General features: G+C 37.3%; 1 protein-coding gene and 1 pseudogene across 2 annotated transcripts; both read left to right on the top strand.

Annotated features, from left to right (window-relative positions):
- The first annotated feature begins 3,543 nt into the window (after positions 1 to 3,543).
- LOC148587408 (serine/threonine-protein kinase ZRK1-like) lies at positions 3,544 to 4,738 on the top strand (annotated as a pseudogene).
- A 3,210-nt stretch (positions 4,739 to 7,948) lies between these two features.
- LOC132167760 (extra-large guanine nucleotide-binding protein 1) lies at positions 7,949 to 14,939 on the top strand. 2 transcript variants are annotated; one of them, XM_059578785.2, is made up of 8 exons: positions 7,949 to 9,369; positions 9,461 to 9,598; positions 9,818 to 9,928; positions 10,022 to 10,195; positions 10,707 to 10,884; positions 12,084 to 12,325; positions 13,140 to 13,303; positions 14,097 to 14,939. In XM_059578785.2, the coding sequence occupies exons 1-8, from the start codon at positions 8,335 to 8,337 to the stop codon at positions 14,662 to 14,664; spliced, it is 2,610 nt and encodes an 869-aa protein (XP_059434768.2). In that variant the 5' UTR covers positions 7,949 to 8,334; the 3' UTR covers positions 14,665 to 14,939. The 2 variants fall into 2 exon arrangements, with proteins under 2 accessions (XP_059434768.2, XP_059434767.2); XM_059578784.2 differs by having other exon boundaries at positions 12,078 to 12,325.
- The last annotated feature ends 5,684 nt before the right edge of the window (positions 14,940 to 20,623 follow it).

Below are 20,623 nucleotides of genomic sequence, written 5' to 3'. Positions count from 1 at the left end.
CTTATATATATGCCCATCATGCATGGGTCCACTTATTTTATGATTTAATGTTTGAGTTGGAGCATCGTTTCACTTGAAATCTGAGAATGTTTATTATTTATATATCTCTTTATTTTGAGTTGAATCTATCAATAGATGTGAGTTGATTCTGTTTTGTAATTTTCAACAGTCTATATGCTAATTCTATTTTTGGACATGAAAAAAGAAGTTCACTGGATTCTATGCTAATTCTCTAAATTCTCAGGAAATACTGCAGAGAGAAGAAGGCCTATTTTGGTTTTCAGAACTTTGATTGAGCTTCCAATCCTCCGTTCTCATAATTTAATTTTGTGATATTGTTTATGAATTGGTGTCTGTTCATTTTTTAGAATTCTTCTGTTGTTATTGAGCCTTGGCCTCATTCCCAGTAAATAAAGTGAGTGTTAGTGAATAAATGTTGATAACTCGATCATTTAATTTAAAAATAATTAGTAAGATTAAAAAATCTACTCAGTATAAATTTTTTTTTTTTTTTTTTTCTGAAAAATCCTACATTTTCCTAATTCCCAAAAAAAAAAAAAAAAAAAAAAAAAAAAAAAAACCCTCGTCGATGTGATGTACGATTCGAAGAAGCAGTGATTGCTCCAACATGTTGCTACATCGTGCTGCAGAGAATATGAGCCCCCAGTGGCGCGACTGGGTCTTCTCATTTTTGCATTGCGAAAATTTCCTCCTTCAGAGTCTCTCCACTCGATTCCTGGAATTTTCTCTGGACGCGTAGAGACAAATTTCAATGGAAAAGTCATACTCTCTCGATCTGTCTGAACTTTCTTTTACTTTGTCCCCTCTCCCGTCTCCGTCGTTTACTTTGTCACTTCCACTTTCTTCCACAGTTCCACAGAACAGAAGGTTCCAGTTCACACACACATTCCCTCTCCGTTTTGCCTATTCGATTCTGGCTCAAAGGAGAACACAGTTTCGGCTTCGTAGGGTTGTAAAGTTTCAGGTTGTGCTTTCTGGGTCGTTGAAATAATCGGATATGCTTCATGGGTTTGTGAAATTGGAACTAGTAGTTCCTTTTTGTGTCTGAAATTGGATCAACAACAATGGCTGGACTACTGAGAAAGTTGCGGTCTGCTGTGCCTGCAATTCCAGACAATGATGATGACGAAAACTTCAACAACACCGATTACTCAATTGCCTAGGAAGGTTATTTTTTTTTAAAGATTTGTCCCTTAGGGCATGGGGTGGCCGAAGCCATCCCAACCCCCAACTGGGGTGATCCGGCCACCTCCAATGGGGTTGCTAACCACCCCTTAATATTTATAATTTTGCTTTTTATAATTATTTAAATTTAAAATAATATTTTATTATTATTTTTGGTCAGTAAACAAATGTCATATTTGTGACTTTACAAATTTTAAGAAATTATAGTCTTGAACTGAATAATCTCCGGATCCTATTCCGCTTTAACAAGCATGGACCAACCAAAATTACTACAAGAAGTCTTCCTATTTACGCCCCATGCCAGATGGTCTATCATGAGCAAATACAACGCACGTTTCAGTGGTGTTATAAATAGGGCATAGTAGCACAATTAATAAACTGCATTCGTAGGCTCGTAGGCCTAGCGTGAAAGACAAACTTGGCGTGAATTTTGGATCTGTGTATGTTTTGAATTGAAGTAAATTGTGTATGTTTGAGCTCGGAAAAAGGATCGGAGTCTGGAAAATAAATATTGTTGATTGGGTAAATATGAGGTTACTGATAGGTCCCAGTCAGAGTTAATAAGATAAATTGATAATCTCCACTTGGGATGAGAGTAACTCAGTAACCACAATACAAATCTTTACTTAGGGTTGGAGGAATACCACAATACGAACATTTTTTCCTCTATCATTCTCATTCTAATGACACAAATATATATAAACTTAATACAATAATGGTTACTACTTTTACTAAAGAAAACTACCTACAATCTAAGTAAACTACCCGTAACTACTCACAATCTAAGTAAACTACTAACAAATATTGACATTAAAGGATAAGGTTAACAATTGAAGTTAAGAACTATCACCCATGTCTTAACCCATGATAATGAGGTGGATGTTGAGTCCTATGAGATTTATCATTCGCCCTCCCTTGAAAAAGAACCTTGTTCGCAAGGTTGATGTGCAGAAACTGGTGCGGTAATTGCTATGGTGAAAGGTGCGTCCGTGATCGTCATCAACCCTTTTTTTTTTTTTTTTTTTTGTTTCGAGCCAAATGAAGAAAGCACATCGTCTTCTTTTTGCAATTGCTGAGCCACAAAGGAAGATGTGGAACTAGGATGAGGAAACGATTGTGCTGCGGTGCAAAATCCATCAGTGCAGCGGAATAGTTGGAGCGGCAGTGTGTGGCTGTTTGGCGGCGAGTGCAATGGTTTCTAGAACGATTGATTTTGGGCAATTTTTTGGTGAGTGAATAGAAGGGCTGGGAAAATCGAAACTGGAATTCATGGTGCATTTCCTCTATCTTATCAAAGATAGCTTCAATTTCTTCCCACATGGTCATGGTTAAGATGTAAGATTATTTGGAAGGATGAAGGTTTGGATATGATGGCTCTGATACTAATTGATAGGTCCAAGTCAGAGTCAATAAGATAAATTGATAATCTCTACTTAGAGTGGGAATAACCACGATACAAATCAGTTGCTATTTAGTTCCCAAGTCTCATGTTTGCTTGAAGCTAGTGACTGAGCGCTTGATCTTACTTGTTTGTCATGGAATTAATGTATTATATATGCTTACACCAGGATCTACCAACTACACCTCAATTCAATAAGTTTGTAAGTTTGTTAAAATGTTTTAGCAAATTTGCGTTGTCTTTTGTGTGTAAGTGTTTGTTTGTCGGATAACAAAACCGTCAGCAAACATGTCCGACGACCCATTTTTCCCAAATTTTGAAATTCATACTTGTTCATTTTTGTTTGTACATCTAAAGTTTGGAAGATCGATGAGAGTGGCATTACAGATCAATTGTAGAACAATCAGAATATTTGGGATCGTAATGGAGATGACTTTGTAATTTCATAAGACATTTAGGCCCTGATTAAAATTAGAAAGAAAAAAAGAGAAGGAATACAAAAATCAAAAAGCGACTATGATTGAAAAATGCGATGGGTCGCGGTTTGTCTGTCCGTTGAGATAGGCTGAGGGCCCACAATGGGGCTGCGCACAGGCCTGGACTGGAAAAAGCGTTGTAGAGTAGTTTTTCACTGGGCCAAGCCCACAGTTTTCTTGTGCTAGCCTATACCCACCCAGCATGTGCTAAATGAGTTCAATATGACCGTTGACCGACTCCAACTTTCCTCGAAATTTCCGTTTACTTTCTTGGAGAGAGGAGATCGAGAGAGAATTTGTCAAACAAAGGCCAACAAAAAGCATTGATTAGGAAGGTTGCGTTTAGTTTGGACGAAATCGACGTTGACTTTTCGATGCGGTTGCTCTTGTAGATCGTGGGGAGACAGAGAGGGAAATGGGATAACAAAAGTTTGGCCATTTCCAACTTCCAAGCCTTGCAGAGTGGGGAGACAGAGAGAGGGAGAAGGGAAGCATGCTGCAGAAGAAGAAGCTGGTTGCTGCTCTTGTAGATCGCGGCCGGAAGAAGAGAGAGAGAAAGAGAGCATTTCTAGAGAATGGAGGCCTTGTTTTGGAAAAGTTGGTTGCCTCTTGTAATGGCAGGCCTATTCCTATCCGTACCTTCTCCTATAAAGAGCTCATCTCCGCGACGAATAACTTTGATCATCGCCTTATTCTATGTAACCACCAAGTTCTGTATAACTTTTACAAGGGTTCTTTTGAACGCTGAAATATTTCCGTTAGGAGTTATTACGATCCAAGGATGCTGCAGTTTGCCCTAACCGATATAGGTATTTCTGCAAAGACTAGTGCTCACACAAATATTCTAAAACTGATAGGATGCTGTTTGGAGACTTCAATTCCGACTTTAGTGTATGAATATGCTCAAAATGGAGGCCTTGCCGATCAAATTTTTATCTCTCAACGACAAGGTACACCCATGGTGTGGCACAGCAGGTTAAAGATTGCGAGACAAATTGCTCATGTAATTGCATATCTCCACACGGCATTCTCTAGACCTATCATCCATTTGAGTATAAAACTGGAAAATATTTTCTTAGACCAACATGATGTTCCCAAACTCACAGATTTTCCATTCTCCGTTTCAATTCCCAAGGGTGAAACTCACGTGGAACTTGATAGGCCGCATGGGACTATGTGTTTTTTGGGCCGTGACTTTATGCAGCGTACATGGATGGTAACGGAGAAAAATGATGTCCATAGCTTTGGCGTGGTTCTATTAGAGCTTTTAAGTGGACAAGATTGTGGCGCCCTATGGACACAATTTGCTGGAACAAATGACTGGATAGATTATTTTAGAAACAGTGCTATGGATGAGATTATGGATCCTGCAATTCTTGCAGAGGGAGGAGAAGCTGGTGTGGAACAGCAATTGCAAGCAGTGCTACACCTTGCTCTCACATGCATAGAAGACGATCCCGAGATAAGGCCAATGATGGTGTATGTTACAAAAGAACTCAGGCGAATTGAGACATTCCGCGCATGATTATTTTCTCTCTTGCCCCATCTAAGTTCTTATACTCCCATCATCATGGGTCAATCTATATTATGATTCGCAGCCTCGTTTCGCTTGAGTCCGTGTACTCTTTCTATTTTGATTCTTAGTTGAATCTATCAATAGCTGTGGGTTGATTCTATTTTGTAATTTTCAACTGACGTCTATGTGCTTTTTATAAATATCTTCAAGTTGTAAGCTTTTATTTTATTTTATTTTGGTTTTACATCAAATGTCTTTCTCTATTTTAGGCTTATGAGGACTTTTCGGCCCTTTTTTTCCCTGGTTATTGTAGATCTATTGAGATGCACCTTTTTATTTTATTTTTATTTTTTTTGTGTTTGTGGGTCTCTGTTTGTTTGGCTGCTGAGAAAAAAAAGTGGGGAAATGAAAAGGAACGAAAGAAATGAACTGGGTTCTAGACATAGTAATTCTCTGTATATTTAGGAGGAATACTGCAGTTAAAAAAGGAAGGCAATTGAATATGACGCTGTTTTGGTTTTCAGAACTTTGATTGAGCTCATTATCCTCTGATCTCATCATTTAATTTGTGATGCTTATGTATTGGTGCCTATGCCTATTCATTATTGAGAATTCTTCTGTTGTTATTTTTTGGTCCTCCCCTGGTGTGTGGTGATCGAGGAGGGAGAGCAGAGCAATATTAATCCTTTGTTGTGAATTATTTCGAGGTGGCCTTAGGTTTTCATCCCAACGCATGCAACATAAAGAAAATGTAGTAACACAGAATCTTTTGTAAATCTAGAGTTGTAAATCTAATATTATAAATCTAGCAATATTAGAGTTGTGAGACTTACATGTAAATTGCACAAATTCAGTGAATATCATTTCTCTTTTTATAAATATCCTCAAGCTGGAAGCTTTTGTCAGCCTGTTTGTTTCCGGGTTATTGCAGATGTCGTCTCCAGCGTTATCTAACCTCTGATTTGTGAATCTGTGAAATGTTTATGTATTTGCGCCCATTCAATTCATTATTGAGAAATGAAATGAGAATTACAAGTTCCATTCTATGGTGGACTTTTCTTCCAAAACAGTTGAAAACGTAGAGAGAGAAGAAGTTGAGGGAAATCAGAAATGCATGCAGGGAAAATACGCGTATTCATATTTTCCATGAAATTTTCCTCAACTATCGTGCTCTCCGTGGAGCATTTATGTGGCACAACATGATCGGATACAAGATAAATTCAAATTTTGAAAAACTTAATTATATTATGTAACATCAATTTGTAAAAGGTTTTTTGTAAAATTTGTTTATAAGCATAGCGTTCATCATGATTAATTAGCCTTTTCTAATACGTGCCCCCACAAAAGGCCAATATAAATAGCATTCTTGACTAGGGTTTCTCTATTTTAAATATGTTTTTACATCCACCACATAAATAAAAATAAAGAAAAGTTTCTTAAAACATCACGACAATCAATATAACGTAAGTGTGAAAATAGCATTACTAATTTACTATTCTTCTCCAACAACAATTCTAAAAATAATGAAAAATAATGTTACTATTCACATTTATTTATTACACTTATATTATACTAGATAACATGACGTGTTTTAAGTGATTTTTTATGTCAGTGTTACTTAAAAAAATATATGTAAGCTATTTAAAACGCGCTATATCAACTAATTTGACATGGATATAATAATAAATATGTAAACTAAAGTGTTAAAAGAATGAAGAGTAATGTTAGGTATCATTTTTTTATCTTCTTAAAGTTGATGTGGCTTTTAAAATCACCATTAAATTTTAGATGAATCATACTTGAATTTTGATCTAATGGTGATTTTGAAAGCCACATCAACTTTAAGAGAATTTTAAGAGAATAAAAAGATGGTACTTAGCATTAGTCAAAAATAAAAAGGAGACGGAGTATGATTGGCGTTTGAGGTGATGATGAACGTGTAGTGGGCTGCTTTTTGTGAGTTGAGGTAGGCTGAGTGCCCATAATGAAGCCCACGGGTTTGTTGTGCTGCTTACACCCACGCGGACAAGTGAGAACCGCGAAGATTCGCAGGAGTTTCCATTTTCACTTTCTCTGGACTATAAAACTGGAAGGGATCCAGCTTTCCAGCATGTGTTAAACGACTACAATTTCAATTTCAGGCTTTCAGCTCCAACCAACACTTCAATATTTAAAACAAATAAATACAAAGTCTATGAACCCCTGACCGTAAGGACGACAGCTCGGTTCCTCTGCATGCGTGTGTATTATATATACAGGGATCAGGATCGCCGGTGAGATCGTACACTTAAATAGTTAAATTACATTAATTTTACTGAATTTGACAAGGTTTTAAGATTTACTTGTTTAGGGTGGAATAGGTTATTTTTTAGTCTATTTTAGATGGAAGAATATCTAGTTAATAATCAAGATTTCTTTATAAAGATCTTAGGGTCATAAATTAGACATATATCTCATTAATATAAATAATAATAAAATATTATTTATACTTTAAAAATAATATAAAATTAAAAAATATTTTAAAAAAATTAAGGAGTGGCCGGCTACCCCATAGAGGGTGGCCGTACCACCACCGTTGGCCTAGGGGTGGATTCGGCTACCCCAAACCTAGCCATTGGGGATGGTACGGCCTCTCCCCCAAGGCCCAAGTATTAAAAAAAAAAAAAAAATCGTTGGCCCTTGGGGGTGGCCAGACCACCCCCAAGGGCCGTGGGGTGGCTTCGCCCAGTCTGGGGTGGCCGAGGCCACCCCTAGGCCAGCGGGGGTGGTCCAGGGGTGACCAACTACCGTTTTTTTAATTATTTTAATTTTAATTTATATATATATATATAAAGAGGACACGTGACACATTTGTGGTACTAGAATTTTTTTAAAAAAATCTTAGCCATGAAGTGGATACCCTCCAACCCATAATAACTGAAGCGGATCTAGATCCGTTTTGAGTACACGAGACTTTGTAATTTTTCTCTCTTGTAATGACCAAATTTTAGTGAAAATATGTTATTTTTCACCATATTTTTTGCATTGCTAATAAATAAAGTTGAGTTTTTTACATTGAGCCTCGGCCTAATTCCCAGTAAATAAAGTGAGTGTTAGTGAATAAATGTTGATAACTCGATCATTTAATTTAAAAATAATTAGTAAGATTAAAAAATCTACTCAGTATAATTTTTTTTTTTTTTTTCTGAAAAATCCTACATTTTCCTAATTTCGAAAAAAAAGAAAGAAAAAAAAAAAACTCATCGATGTGATGTACGATTCGAAGAAGCAGTGATTGCTCCAACATGTTGCTACATCGTGCTGCAGAGAATATGAGCCCCCAGTGGCGCGACTGGGTCTTCTCATTTTTGCATTGCGAAAATTTCCTCCTTCGGAGTCTCTACACTCGATTCCTGGAATTTTCTCTGGACGCGTAGAGACAAATTTCAATGGAAAAGTCAAACTCTCTCTGCCTGAACTTTCTTTTACTTGGTCCCCTCTCCCGTCTCCGTCGTTTACTTTGTCACTTCCACTTTCTTCCACAGTTCCACAGAACAGAAGGTTCCAGTTCACACACACATTCCCTCTCCGTTTTGCCTATTCGATTCTGGCTCAAAGGAGAACACAGTTTCGGCTTCGTATGGTTGTAAAGTTTCAGGTTGTGCTTTCTGGGTCGTTGAAATAATCGGATATGCTTCATGGGTTTGTGAAATTGGAACTAGTTGTTCCTTTTTGTGTCTGAAATTGGATCAACAACAATGGCTGGACTGCTGAGAAAGTTGCGGTCTGCTGTGCCTGCAATTCCAGACAATGATGATGACGAAAACTTCAACAACACCGATTACTCAATTGGCTTGGAGTACCATGGCCCCCCTGTCTCCTACGATATCCCCAAAGTAATCCCAGTTGACATTCGTCAAATCCCAGTTGCCGCTCCAGTTTCTTCGGCCTCTGTGTTGAATAATCTCTCACTCCCAGTGGTCCAACCAATCGTCAAGTCTTCAAACCGGAAATCGTCTAGGATCGATAACTCCGGTGCATTAGCTTGTGAGAATGGTTATGGTTCTGAGTCGAAAGCCAAATTATCAGATGGAAATGAAAGTTCCGGTACGATGGGATTTTCAAGCATTGTTGACGACGAGGATGATAAGGAGGGTGAAGGTTTTGAAGATTATATGAACCCACAAGCAGAGTCTTGTTTAAGCTCGCGAGCGCATTCATCTGAGGCTTCCTCTTGCAGACAGGATGATGGGAACAATGAAGCTCCTCGCCATGTCAAAAGGCCGTCAATTGTGACATTTCGGGACCCCCATGAAGAGTCATATCGTTCCGAGGAAACAAGTGTTGTTAGCGTGAGCCCAAGGGTTGCGAGAAATGTGAAGAAAGGGGTGTGCTATCGATGCCTTAAGGGAAATCGTTTCACCGAGAAGGAGGTTTGCATTGTTTGTGGGGCTAAGTATTGCTATAATTGCGTGCTGAGAGCAATGGGGTCGATGCCAGAAGGGAGAAAGTGTGTTACTTGCATTGGTTTTAGAATCAATGAGAAGAGGCGAGGGACGCTGGGGATGTGTTCTAGGCTGCTCAAGCGGCTGCTCAATGATTTGGAAGTTAAACGGATAATGAAAGCTGAGGTTTTGTGTGAAGTGAATCAGATACCGCCAGCGCTTGTTTTTGTGAATGATGAGCCTCTTAGCAAAGAAGGGCTCGTTGAATTGCAGAACTGCAAACACCCACCAAAAAATTTACGACCAGGACGCTATTGGTATGATAAAGTATCTGGCTACTGGGGAAAGGTGAGCATCAGGATCTACAAGTTCCATTTTTGTTTTTTTTCTCTGTTCTTTTGCACCACAATGGAATAACTATTGTCGCTTGATTGAACAGGAAGGACAAAAGCCTTCCCAGATTATTAGCCCTCAGCTAAAAGTTGGGGGCAACATCAGCCGAAAAGCTAGCAACGGAAACACAAATGTATTGATAAACAGTAGGGAGATTACTAAAGAAGAGCTCTGGATGCTGAAGGTTGGTCTGCTCAATGTGTTAAAATATAAATTAAATGATTAAATGCATCTTTGATAACCAAATAAATGATGATTTAACTTGGTATTTAAGTCAAAGGCTCTTCTATATGTGTTGGGATTAAATTTATTTTTTTCTATGAGTTTAAGCTTTTGGGATAAGTGAATTGTAGTTAGCATTTAAAACATGTAGGATTAAAGCTATTCTGTTATATGTTTGCAGGTGGCTGGGGTGACATGTGAAGGACAGCCTCACCTTTGGGTGAGTGCTAACGGGGAATACCAGGAAGAGGGGCAGAATCCTATGGTGGGAAGAAGTAAAATATGGGACAAGGTATGTGTAATTGCTGATGTATATTGCCATGCTTGTTTTACCTATTTCATCTTCTTAAGACTTAAAATAAATATGGAAATATCCTCTTTACAGACTAGAACAAAGATGGTTTGTGCGGTCTTGTCTCTGCCAGTTCCTCCTGATTCTAAAAGTCCTTCTGGAGAAGAAGCGAATAGATTAATCCCAGGCAACCTTGCACAGAAATCACTTCATAAGCTTCTTTTAGTTGGTTATGACAAATCTGGCACCAGTACCATTTATAAACAGGTAAAATATAAATGGAGGGAACTAACTTCACTTCAAACTTAAGCTATAATTTATGTTTGTGCATTAATCAATTAAACTTTGGTGACGCCTCTAGATTAGTTCTTTACCATTAATACTCAACCTGCACTATAAATATGTTGATGTCCTCGTGCCTTTGTGATTGCAAAAGTTAGATTAGTCTATAGCGACATTAATTCGATTCTCTTTACTACAGGATTATTTGTTAACATGTAATAGTATTAAAGCTTATTTCAAGCAACTCTTTTTTCTCCCTTATTTCCTTCTAAAATCATGCTCTATACATATTCTTTTCATGTATACGTTTCCATCATAGTGGATTGACTTGAGCAGAAAACGTGATGCTAACTTGAACATTTTCACTAAGCAGTGTTAAAACACCTGCTAATAAAAATGCTGCTTTAGTACAATTAAAACCTGAAAACTGTTTTCCTTTGTTGAAGGTTCCTTAATATTTGGTGACACTAGAACCCTGTTTGCTTGCTTATATTAGGCCAAGCTTCTGTATGATGTTCCCTTCTCTGAAGATGAGCGGCAAGATATTAAGTTTGTGATCCAAAGAAATTTGTACACATATCTCGGTATACTCCTTGAAGGGCGTGAACAATTTGAAAAACAAAGTTTGCTTGAGAGGAGGAAAAGACGTGTTATCGATAAGTCCGGGCCTTCAGGTACATTGAGAGTTGGTCTACCTAATTTTCTTTTCCCTTGCGCATACTATACTAGTTTGTCAATTTATCTGTAAGAAAACATTGAGGATATGTAGAAGAGGCATAAAGTTAGTTTTTCATATTTCAGTTTGAAGTTTAAACAAATAAACTTCTGATGGGAAAGGAAAGCCTGTTAAACAAGTTTCGTGATTGATTTCTTTGAATTAAACATGGAGTTTGTACCATAATCAATTTGCAAAAGATGTATTTTATGGCATGCAATAACTCACCCGATGCTTGTGCACTCTCTCAAACATATTTAACCTTTACCCCCCCCCCCCCCCCCCCCTCCCCTATCTTCGCAAAGTTTCTAGATGTGGACTGTAGAGACAGAGCGGGGTCCATGCAATCAATTACTAAACAGTTAGGATCGGGTTTGGATGATGATGGTGGCAGGAGTTATTGAAAAAAATTTATATCATTACTTTGTCCTTTATTATGTTCCAGACTTCAGAATCTGTACTATAGTCTCAGTTGTGTATGAATTTCATAACATTGTTGAGGAGTTTCATTTAAGTCCAATGTGATCACCTTCTTGTGCTTTTAAGTCCTTCCACCTGTAGTTCCATAGTTCTGTATCTCTTAGAGCTTTCATATTAACATGGAAACAACTTGTTTATTTTTGCTTATTACTGGTACTGGCGATACTTGATTCCTCCTCCTTTTTCTGTATTGTTTGTTTGACCTTGAGAAAGTACATGAAGTATATGTCAAGGATGGCCTTAAGAACATCTTGAGGTAGCTATTTAATTGAATTTCTCTGTAATAGCCATCATGGAGTAGTTGGATAATTTTGAAGTAGCCAAGGATCTAGCAATGGGGAAGTTTGTACATTAGCAAAATTTCAACTTTCCAAATATAATACTTTCTGAATTATTTAAAGGAAATAAAATTCAAATTTGAAATTGGGTAGTATTCTGGATTTAGTTTTTTCACTGCCAAAATTACATGAGCATTTGGCTCTTTTTACTGCTTAAAATTCAAATGCGAACCATTTGATTCTTCAAATGAGTTACAAATCCTTTGCTTCTGTATCATGTGAAGTTATGTTGCACCATTTTGTTCATTAAATTACATGAATGTTTGGCTGTTAAGATGCTTACATTTAGCATGAAGATATTGACGTCAGTAATTTCCTTATCTTTTTCTGTTAGCAACAGGTGATACAAGCCAGATTGATGATACTACAATCTATTCTGTTGGTCCGAGAGTGAAAGCTTTCTCAGATTGGCTCATCCAAGCTATGGTGTTGGGTAATTTGGAAACCATATTTCCAGCTGCTACTCGTGAATATGCACCATTTGTTGAGCAGTTGTGGAATGATCCCGCTATTCAAGCAACATATGGCCGGAGGAATGAATTAGAAATGCTACCCAGAGCAGCTACTTATTTCCTAGATCGGGTGAGATCATGCTCTGTCATCACTGTCTCTAGTTTCAAAGACATAAACCCTTGAATAGGTTCCTTTGTTTTTTTTGTTTGTTTCCGTTTTCCTTTTCAATCATTTATATACCCTACAATGAATTCTCGACGTTCATTGGCTTGATTCCCCAAATTTTGCTATAATAGCTTGATCCACAATGAAGAGTAGAGAAATAGTAGGAACTCTCTTGTCCCTTTTGAAAGGATATCCTCTTTCCTTCAGCTCCCAGAAGTAGCTGCCGCATTGATAATTGTTAAGTGAACTATTTCTTGCCAACCATTTTTGATCGCTTCAATGGTCGTTAATGTTCTCTTGCATCATTTCTTCCAAATATTGGGATATGTATACAATGTGTTTGTTTTGTATTATACTTCATACGTTTCTGCAGATATAGGATTTGTTTTTGCTCTTTCTAGAGGGGAGAGGGAGGGGGAGTGGGGTTCAGATTTTCTTGTTGGCTTGGAATGAAAAATAGAGTGGATATAGAGCTGAAACTGAAAGTAGTAGTTTTGCTTTTATAGTAAATACTTGAACAAGGCACTGGATTTGACCGAATTGATTGTGTCATGCTTAAAATTAGAAGTCAAGATTATGTGAATCCAATTAATGCAAGAAACTCTAGTTCATTGCTGAAGCTAAGATCTGCACAATCAACAGAGCTGTAGTGATTTAAGTAGTGACTCTTCCCTTCAGATTCTGTGGATGAATTTGGACGGGAATATGGCAAGTGCTTCAGATATCATTACGAAGAAAGACTTTGCTATTGTTACTAATATTCATGTTCCAAATGCAGGCTGTAGAGATTTCTAGGACAGATTATGAACCTTCTGACATGGACATCTTGTATGCTGAGGGGATTACCTCATATGATACCGTTGCTTGCATGGAATTTTTATTTAGCAAGTCAATACGTGATGAATTAGTTGACTCTACTCATCAGCATGATCCTTCAATAAGGTCAGTTCTCCTACATATTCATTAATGGTTTCATTTATGAGCATAATTAAATGCCTTAATCATTATCAAGTTTGAACATGGTAAAATCTCTTCATCACAGTTGTCAACTATTTTCTGCTAACAAGTTTTGGGCAGAGCAGTTTAAGTTCGTTCTGACCAAGGCCTAGTCACTAACGGTAGAATGTAAGACATGGTCATGTTTAGAACTTCACAACTATTAGCAGATCTATTTTGTCTTGATGATCTATTCTGCCACCAATACAGAGGAAACCATAACTAGGAAATTATTTTTCTTACTTGTATGGATGCTACTTGATCCATAAATCAAAGTTAAACTCGATGAAACTGCAATTTGGCCTTTCATATCATGATCTTTAATTTAAACTATCCTTGTCTGATACTTATCAAAAAAAAACTATCCTTGTCTGACCATTTGTCATTGTTCTTGAAAAGAAAAGCACTAGTTTTCATCTCAGATACTTGAGCTTCATGCCAATTTTCTCATGGTGGGCTAGTCTTGAAAACAATTCAGTCAATGCTTCTTTTCTTTTTTTCTTTTTTCATAAAATTATTTTTAATTTCTTAATACAGAAACTTGCTTGAAATTATTGGAAATCAAATATCAATTATTTTTTACTCTAAACCATGCGTGTTTATGAGTTGCCTAGAGAATGGGATAGGTGGTGCTTGATTTACTTATGCTTTGCCCAGTCTTAAAGGTGATGATTTTTCTTTTCTTTTTTTTTTTAAAAAAAAATGATCTCACCATATTTTTGCTTTACCATTTTTTCAGGTTCCAACTCCTTAGATTGCATCCAAGAAGCCTAGGAGCAAACTGCAAGTGGTTGGACATGTTTGAAGACACTGATATTCTCGTATTTTGTGTTTCCTTGACTGACTATGATGAATGCTCTGAAGACTTTAATGGAGTCTTGACCAACAAGATGTTGGCCAGCAAGCAGCTCTTTGAAAGCATAGTCACCCATCCGGCCTTTGAGAACAAGAACTTCTTGTTGATTCTCAACAAGTTTGACCTGCTTGAGGAAAAGATCGAACAGGTACCTCTCACACGATGTGAATGGTTTCATGACTTCAATCCCGTTACCAGCCAGAATATTCACAACAGCACGAACCCTTCTTTGGCTCAACGTGCTTTCCACTATATAGCAATGAAGTTCAAGATACTTTTCCGTTCTCATACAGATAACAAGTTGTTTGTTTCCCGAGTAACTGGGTTGGAAAATGATACGGTCGATGATGCTCTCAGATATGCAAGGGAGATTGTGCTGTACGAAGAAGAGAAACCTTACTCCTTTACCGAGATATCCTCTACTGACATTGAGTCATGCACCACTACATGATTCTTTGCACGAAAATGACTTGCATTAAGTCCTTGTCCTATTACCATTGTTTTACATTTTTTATTTTTTTTTTCCTGTATATACACACGAAAGATGTATAGGAGAACCGGATAAAGAGTTCTGTGCATTTGTTTTAGATATTTTTGACAAAGAGATTTTTCCAGGAAGTTGAAAACAAAAGCTTGTAGCCCTTTCTGTCATGACTCATGACCCTGTGATATTTTAGCAAAGTTTATAAAATATCTAGGTGGGAATATTAGACACCTTTTCTTGCTTGTGATGATGTTGCTTTCCTGTGGTAACGTTTGTGCTTATGCATGCATCATTTCAAAATCTTCCACCGACGCATAAAACACCAAGAGAGAAAATGGAGGAAAAGGCAATGAAAAAGCAAGCAAGAAAAAGCATGTGTCCGTTTACTTTTAAACCATTTCGTATTTGGGCTCTAATGTTTTCCTACTAGATAATTTTAACAAGGATCAAACACTAGATGCATAGCCAAGAACAACAGGGGTGGGCATTTATGTTTGTTAATGGGTTGTGGGTTGTGCCCTTTCTGTCGGAAAGCAAAAGACAAAACAAAAACACCAACAAGCATAGTAAATCGCATAGACACCTGCCTGCCATGATTTGAACCTTGTAAAAAAAAAAATTATTCATGTTTGCACCCAAATCATAAACATGGCAAAGAGATGCTAGATCCATGGATAATATGCATTAATGGAAGCCGAACAAGAGAGAGAGGCATTTCCAGTATCGTGGTTCTGCTTGCTTCGGCAAATTATTTCCCATTCGGGGGTGGTCTATAAACAGCAAGCTCAAATCTAAATACCATTCCACCATTAATGGAGCTCTCCAATTCATTCCCCAACCCGACTTCTCTGAAAATTATGGTCAGAAATTAACTATTCTGAAATTCTGGTCTCAATTTAAGATTGGGATCCATAACAATTACTTGGGCAAATCCAACCATCTATTTGAACAGCAAATACAAAAGAATTTTTACAAGAGAAACAAGCTCACCCATTTGGTGGTGGGACAGGCTCTCACATATTTTTTTACCCAGATGGCTTTCAATCCAGATAGAAAAGATTGCTGATGATGTAGTTTGAGAAGATGAACAATTTCTTTAAAAAGGCAATTAAATTAATTTTACATGGCCAGAGGCCAGAGAAGTATCAACTTACAAACAATCAATGTCTACAACAACTAATGACTACATATATATACCAGAACATGCTCACTTAAAAAATTCATCAAAGAAAGCACGTCGGTTGGAACATAATTAATTCCCCGTCGCCGGCCGTCTGGCAAATTGGCAGTGGCATCGCCTCGCCGGCTCAACAGGGCGCAAACCGGTCCATAAGCAAACACACGGTGGCTTCCGACAACATAGTACTATTATCATTATTATCGTCTCTCTGAACCACTCTGCCCTCCTTCACAGCTTCCTTTGCTTCTTCAACTTCCCCTCCTTTTTTGGCCTTCGAAAAGAGTGGCTTCCGGGCCTTAACCTTCTCGCCGAGCTTCGCAAGCTGCCCCATCCACGTCTCCACCACTGCAGACATTCTCCGATTTCCCTTCTGCTTTTTTCTCTTACTATTGTTGAATGATTTCTTTGAGATGCAAAGGCACAAAGCTGGTGGGTTATATATATATAGAACAAAAAACAGGGCAGGGGTGCCAGTTTTGGAGGCATTGGTTTTTTTTGTGAACAAAATCGGGGTGTACGTGGCCGTGTGGGCTCACCTGGGATGGGGTGGCGGTGGCAGTGGCACGCAGTATATGGTTTAGCATATTCCTTTCTAGAACTACTGGCTGTGCATTCGCGGAAATGTTTTACGCGCCAACAGCATATACGGATAAAAAATGGAAAGACTTTTCTTTCAAGAACTTTCTTCGATTCGCTCTATAAAAATGACACTTGTAGATTTACATTTTTTTTTAAGGACTAAGTTTTTCTCTAAATTGAATTGGAATAATTTTCTTCGATTTAATCTATAAAAGTGACGTGTGTCCCTTTTTTTTTTTAATAATATATGAGATGCACATGTTTTTTTAATAAAATTTATTTCAATTGTCCCTACTATTAAAAAAAGTAAAAAACATGTGTATTTCACATGTTTAAGGGACACAGATCACTTTTATAAATTAGGTTGGACGAAATTCCTTCAATCCAGTTTGGAGGAAAACTTTGTCTTTTTTAATAGCAGAGACAAAATTGAAATAATTAATATTAAAAACTCATGTGCATCTCACATGTTATTAAAAAAAGAGACACGTGTAATTTTTATAGATTGGGTTAAAGGAAATTTCTCCAATCTAGTTTAAAGGAAAACTTTGTCCATCAATTTTTTTTTTTTTTTAATTAAATAATCTTAATTTAACAGTTTAATAAAAAGTAATTATCAAAATTTTATTGTATGGTTTGGGCTTGACCAATATGGACCAAATCATGGACTTGGCCAAGTGTATATCTGATATAGCATAGGCAAAATTTATACAGATAATATAATACAAACCATAAACTTGGTGTTTGAATAGATCGATTAGCTTAAAAAAAAAAAAAAAAAAAGAAGATGATTAACAATCGCTCATACTGTAAATATTGACTAGGCATTTTGTTGCAGAGGCTTGTGGTTGTGGGTATATAATAATAGAAGACTTGTCTTTTGAAGTCTGCGAGTTTAGGTGTATGCTCTTATTTTATCTGCTTCCACCAACTTGCCAGCCTATCTCTCTCTCTCTATTCTGCTTGCACAGAAAAACAAAAACAAAAAAAAAAAACCATTTTAAGCTTCAACAAAGACCGCTATTTTGGTCAGCCTCTTTCTGGTAGGGAATTTTGGGGATTGTCCTCTTTCTCCCAAGTATGTCCCTCTACTTTTGTCATTCTTGAGCAGTCACGTGAATCCCACGAGTATGAATGTGACTGTCGACACTAAATCCCAGCAATATTCCGCTCTATCTTCCAAACCTCGAGTGATGAATATTCACAGCACGCCGGGCGTGCATAAACAGTCATTCACACTTGACTAAATTTTTTTTAATCGGGCGTGTATGACCTGTTTATCATCACTTTCCAAACCTCACATAAAAACCAAACCATTTTTAAGGCGCATACGACCCACAAATTGGATTCAAATTTAATATAAAATTAATGAATTAGGGTTATGCTGCGCAGCATAAGGGCGGGATAATTTATTTTTTTTCAAATATTAAGAAAAAGTTTATATTATATTTAACTTATTTTTATTGAGATATGAAGAGCGACATTTACACACGTCTTCTTTTTGGCCACGTACACGGTACACAAACCATTTCACAGGTGAAATGTCAAAGGGCAAAAGAGGAAAAACCAAAAAACAAAAATACAAAATTGACAAAGTGGCATTATTTTTCAAGCACAAAAGGACTCAACAAGCATAGAAATGGAAGCGTCAGAATAGCGCAGCATAGGCGAGTTGCCTCGCTTGAAGCGGCTAAAAGCTTGAGCCAACCCAGTTGAGCCCTCTTCCTTGGCTTGAACCTTCTGGCTGGATTCAGCATTATTATTCCTAGGGCTCGAGCCATCGGAATACATAGTTCGAGCCTTTTCTCGCAGCTTGGCCAGCTCTCTAGTCCAAATATCCACCACCGCAGACATGACTAAAAGTCGTCCTTGGTATACCAAAAACAGACAAATTGAAGAAGAAGAAGAAGAAAAGGACGTAGGGTACAAGTGCTTTAGAGATATTTGAAACCTTTTGGATCGTTGATATTTTGAGTCGTGAAGGAAAGTCGGGTTTATATAACAAGTTTGAGAAGTGAAGTAGAAGGGTGATATTACACGGGCGCACACCTCCTTGTATTTCTATCTGTGTGCTTTGAAACGTACACGTACAGCCACAGATCCTTTTCAGTCTTCTTTTTTGTCCCCACTGGAACTCCCAAAACCAGAGCAAGCTAGTGGTATCTTTATTTATTTTAATATTTTTGCCAGTATTAGTAGGTGTTGAAACTCCCACTTCTATGCATATCTGATGAGGTTTATCACACAATTATTATTATTATAACCCCTTCTTTAATAATCGATATTGTTGATGCACAGTTTTTCAATGAGGAAGTTAGGAACGTGGCACACTCTTTGGGTGGTATCCAGGGCGGGCTCAATGGCTAGGCCACTGAAGCGGTCACCTAGGGCCCAGTCAATAAGGCCTAAAATTTTTTTTAATAAGGCTCAAAAAAAATTTTAATAAGGCCTAAAAAAATTTTAAATTTTATTTTAACTTAAGGCCTTATTTTTTTTAAAAAAAAAAATAAGGCCCAAAATTTTTTCCCATAAAAATTTAAGGCTTCTAAAATAAAGCCCAAATATAATAAGTCCATTGTAAAATAAGATTAATTAACCAAAAAAAACAAATATGCCACATCAATTTTTTTGAGCAACTAGTTAAAAGTTAAACTTAAAAGTCATGAAACAACAATGAGAATGAAAATAATAATAATATTATAAAAATATAATAATATTATTAAAATAAATATTATTTAATTATTATTTAAATATTAAAAAAAAAATGTCAAACTTCAAAATTTCGCCTAAGGCCTCCAATTACATTGAGCCGGCCCAGGTGGTATCGCGATGTCCGAGGATGCATCGGGCCTTCACACAAGAACAAACAATAGAGTTAAAGTACTCCGATGCCTAAGTCAGTGATTTGAGAGAGAGAAGATGTAAGCAACAATAAAGCTGGATAGCAAGAGTTACGATTACCTTAACACTGAGAGATGACTTGTATTTTATAGGCATGAAAGGAGTTTGATTTTCCGTACGCCTCGGATCCCTATCCCTTAATATCTGCTTTGTAGGTATTTGAGAGAGATAGGATTTGTTAGCCGCTCTGTGATCTTAGTAACCTAAGATCACGGGATAAGTGATACAGCTTCCGTTTGACGTTAGGTCAGGACGTCCGAGTAGTCTTCGGTCACATGTGCACAGCTCAAGCACTGACAGCTATTATGTATCTTGATCGATATAGATCTTTTCTAATTTGAAGGATGGTCTATCCAATTTATAAAGGGATAGTTGATATATTGATAGCGAGTCTATGATCTTATCAAACATAGGATAAGATCATCTGATTTAATATAATATAAATACATCTCCACGGTAGAATGATTGACTTGCCCTTTGGCTACTGACTATTTCAGCCCAAGAGTTGAGTCTCAGACTAGGCGTCCTAGACCTCATCGGGCTAAGCTGTTCGAGGCCTTGGTAGGTTTGCATACTCACGGAATCCTTGGTTCAGGGCTCGTTGAGTCTTATGAAACTGATCCATGACCCAACAGTTACCCCCAAATTTCCTAGTCTAGATGACTATGAAAATTTCGTGTTCTTTAAGAATGGATCAGTTTTCTGATGTCTGACTCCTAGAAGTGGCATGTCCGAGGCTTCCGAGGTGGAAATTTGAATTTTGGACTTCAAGTTTTTGCGGAATTTTTACCGAGACGGTTAATCTGATCGAGGATTAGTCGGTTCATTTGCCTGTCGATTCGAATGGTTAAGTACGCATCCACGTGTGGGCATTGGTATGGTCGTACTTTCGGCTACCACATGTCATCATTTAGCAGGTGATATAATTACAGCATGAGAGCGGGATATATAATTTATTTTCTTTCAAATATTAAGAAAAAGTTCATATTATTGAACTTATTTTTATTGAGATATGAAGAGCGACACTTACGCACATCTTCTTTTTGGCCACGTACACAAACCATTTTACAGGTGAAATGTCGAGGGCCAAAGAGGAAAAACTAGAAGCCAAAAATACAAAATTGACAAAGTGGCATTATTTTTCAATCACAAAAGGACTCAACAAGCATAGAAATGTAAGCGTCAGGATAGAGCAACATAGGCGAGTTGCCTCGCTTGAAGCGGCTAAAAGCTTGAACCAACCCAGTCGAGCCCTCTACCTTGGCT

Source organism: Corylus avellana, chromosome 2, assembly GCF_965113065.1.
Source record: "Corylus avellana chromosome 2, dhCorAvel1.hap1.2, whole genome shotgun sequence".
Taxonomy (NCBI): Eukaryota; Viridiplantae; Streptophyta; class Magnoliopsida; order Fagales; family Betulaceae; genus Corylus; species Corylus avellana.
Note: the sequence above shows the minus strand (reverse complement) of the source record. Positions and strands in the feature narration are given on the sequence as shown.

Excerpts from the sequence above, each read along its gene's own strand:
- LOC132167760 (XM_059578784.2), top strand. The coding sequence starts at position 8,335 with ATGGCTGGACTGCTGAGAAAGTTGCGGTCTGCTGTGCCTGCAATTCCA. Across the intron at positions 10,196-10,706 it reads CCAGTACCATTTATAAACAG|GCCAAGCTTCTGTATGATGT; the intron begins GTAAAATATAAA and ends TGCTTATATTAG. Across the intron at positions 13,304-14,096 it reads CAGCATGATCCTTCAATAAG|GTTCCAACTCCTTAGATTGC; the intron begins GTCAGTTCTCCT and ends CCATTTTTTCAG.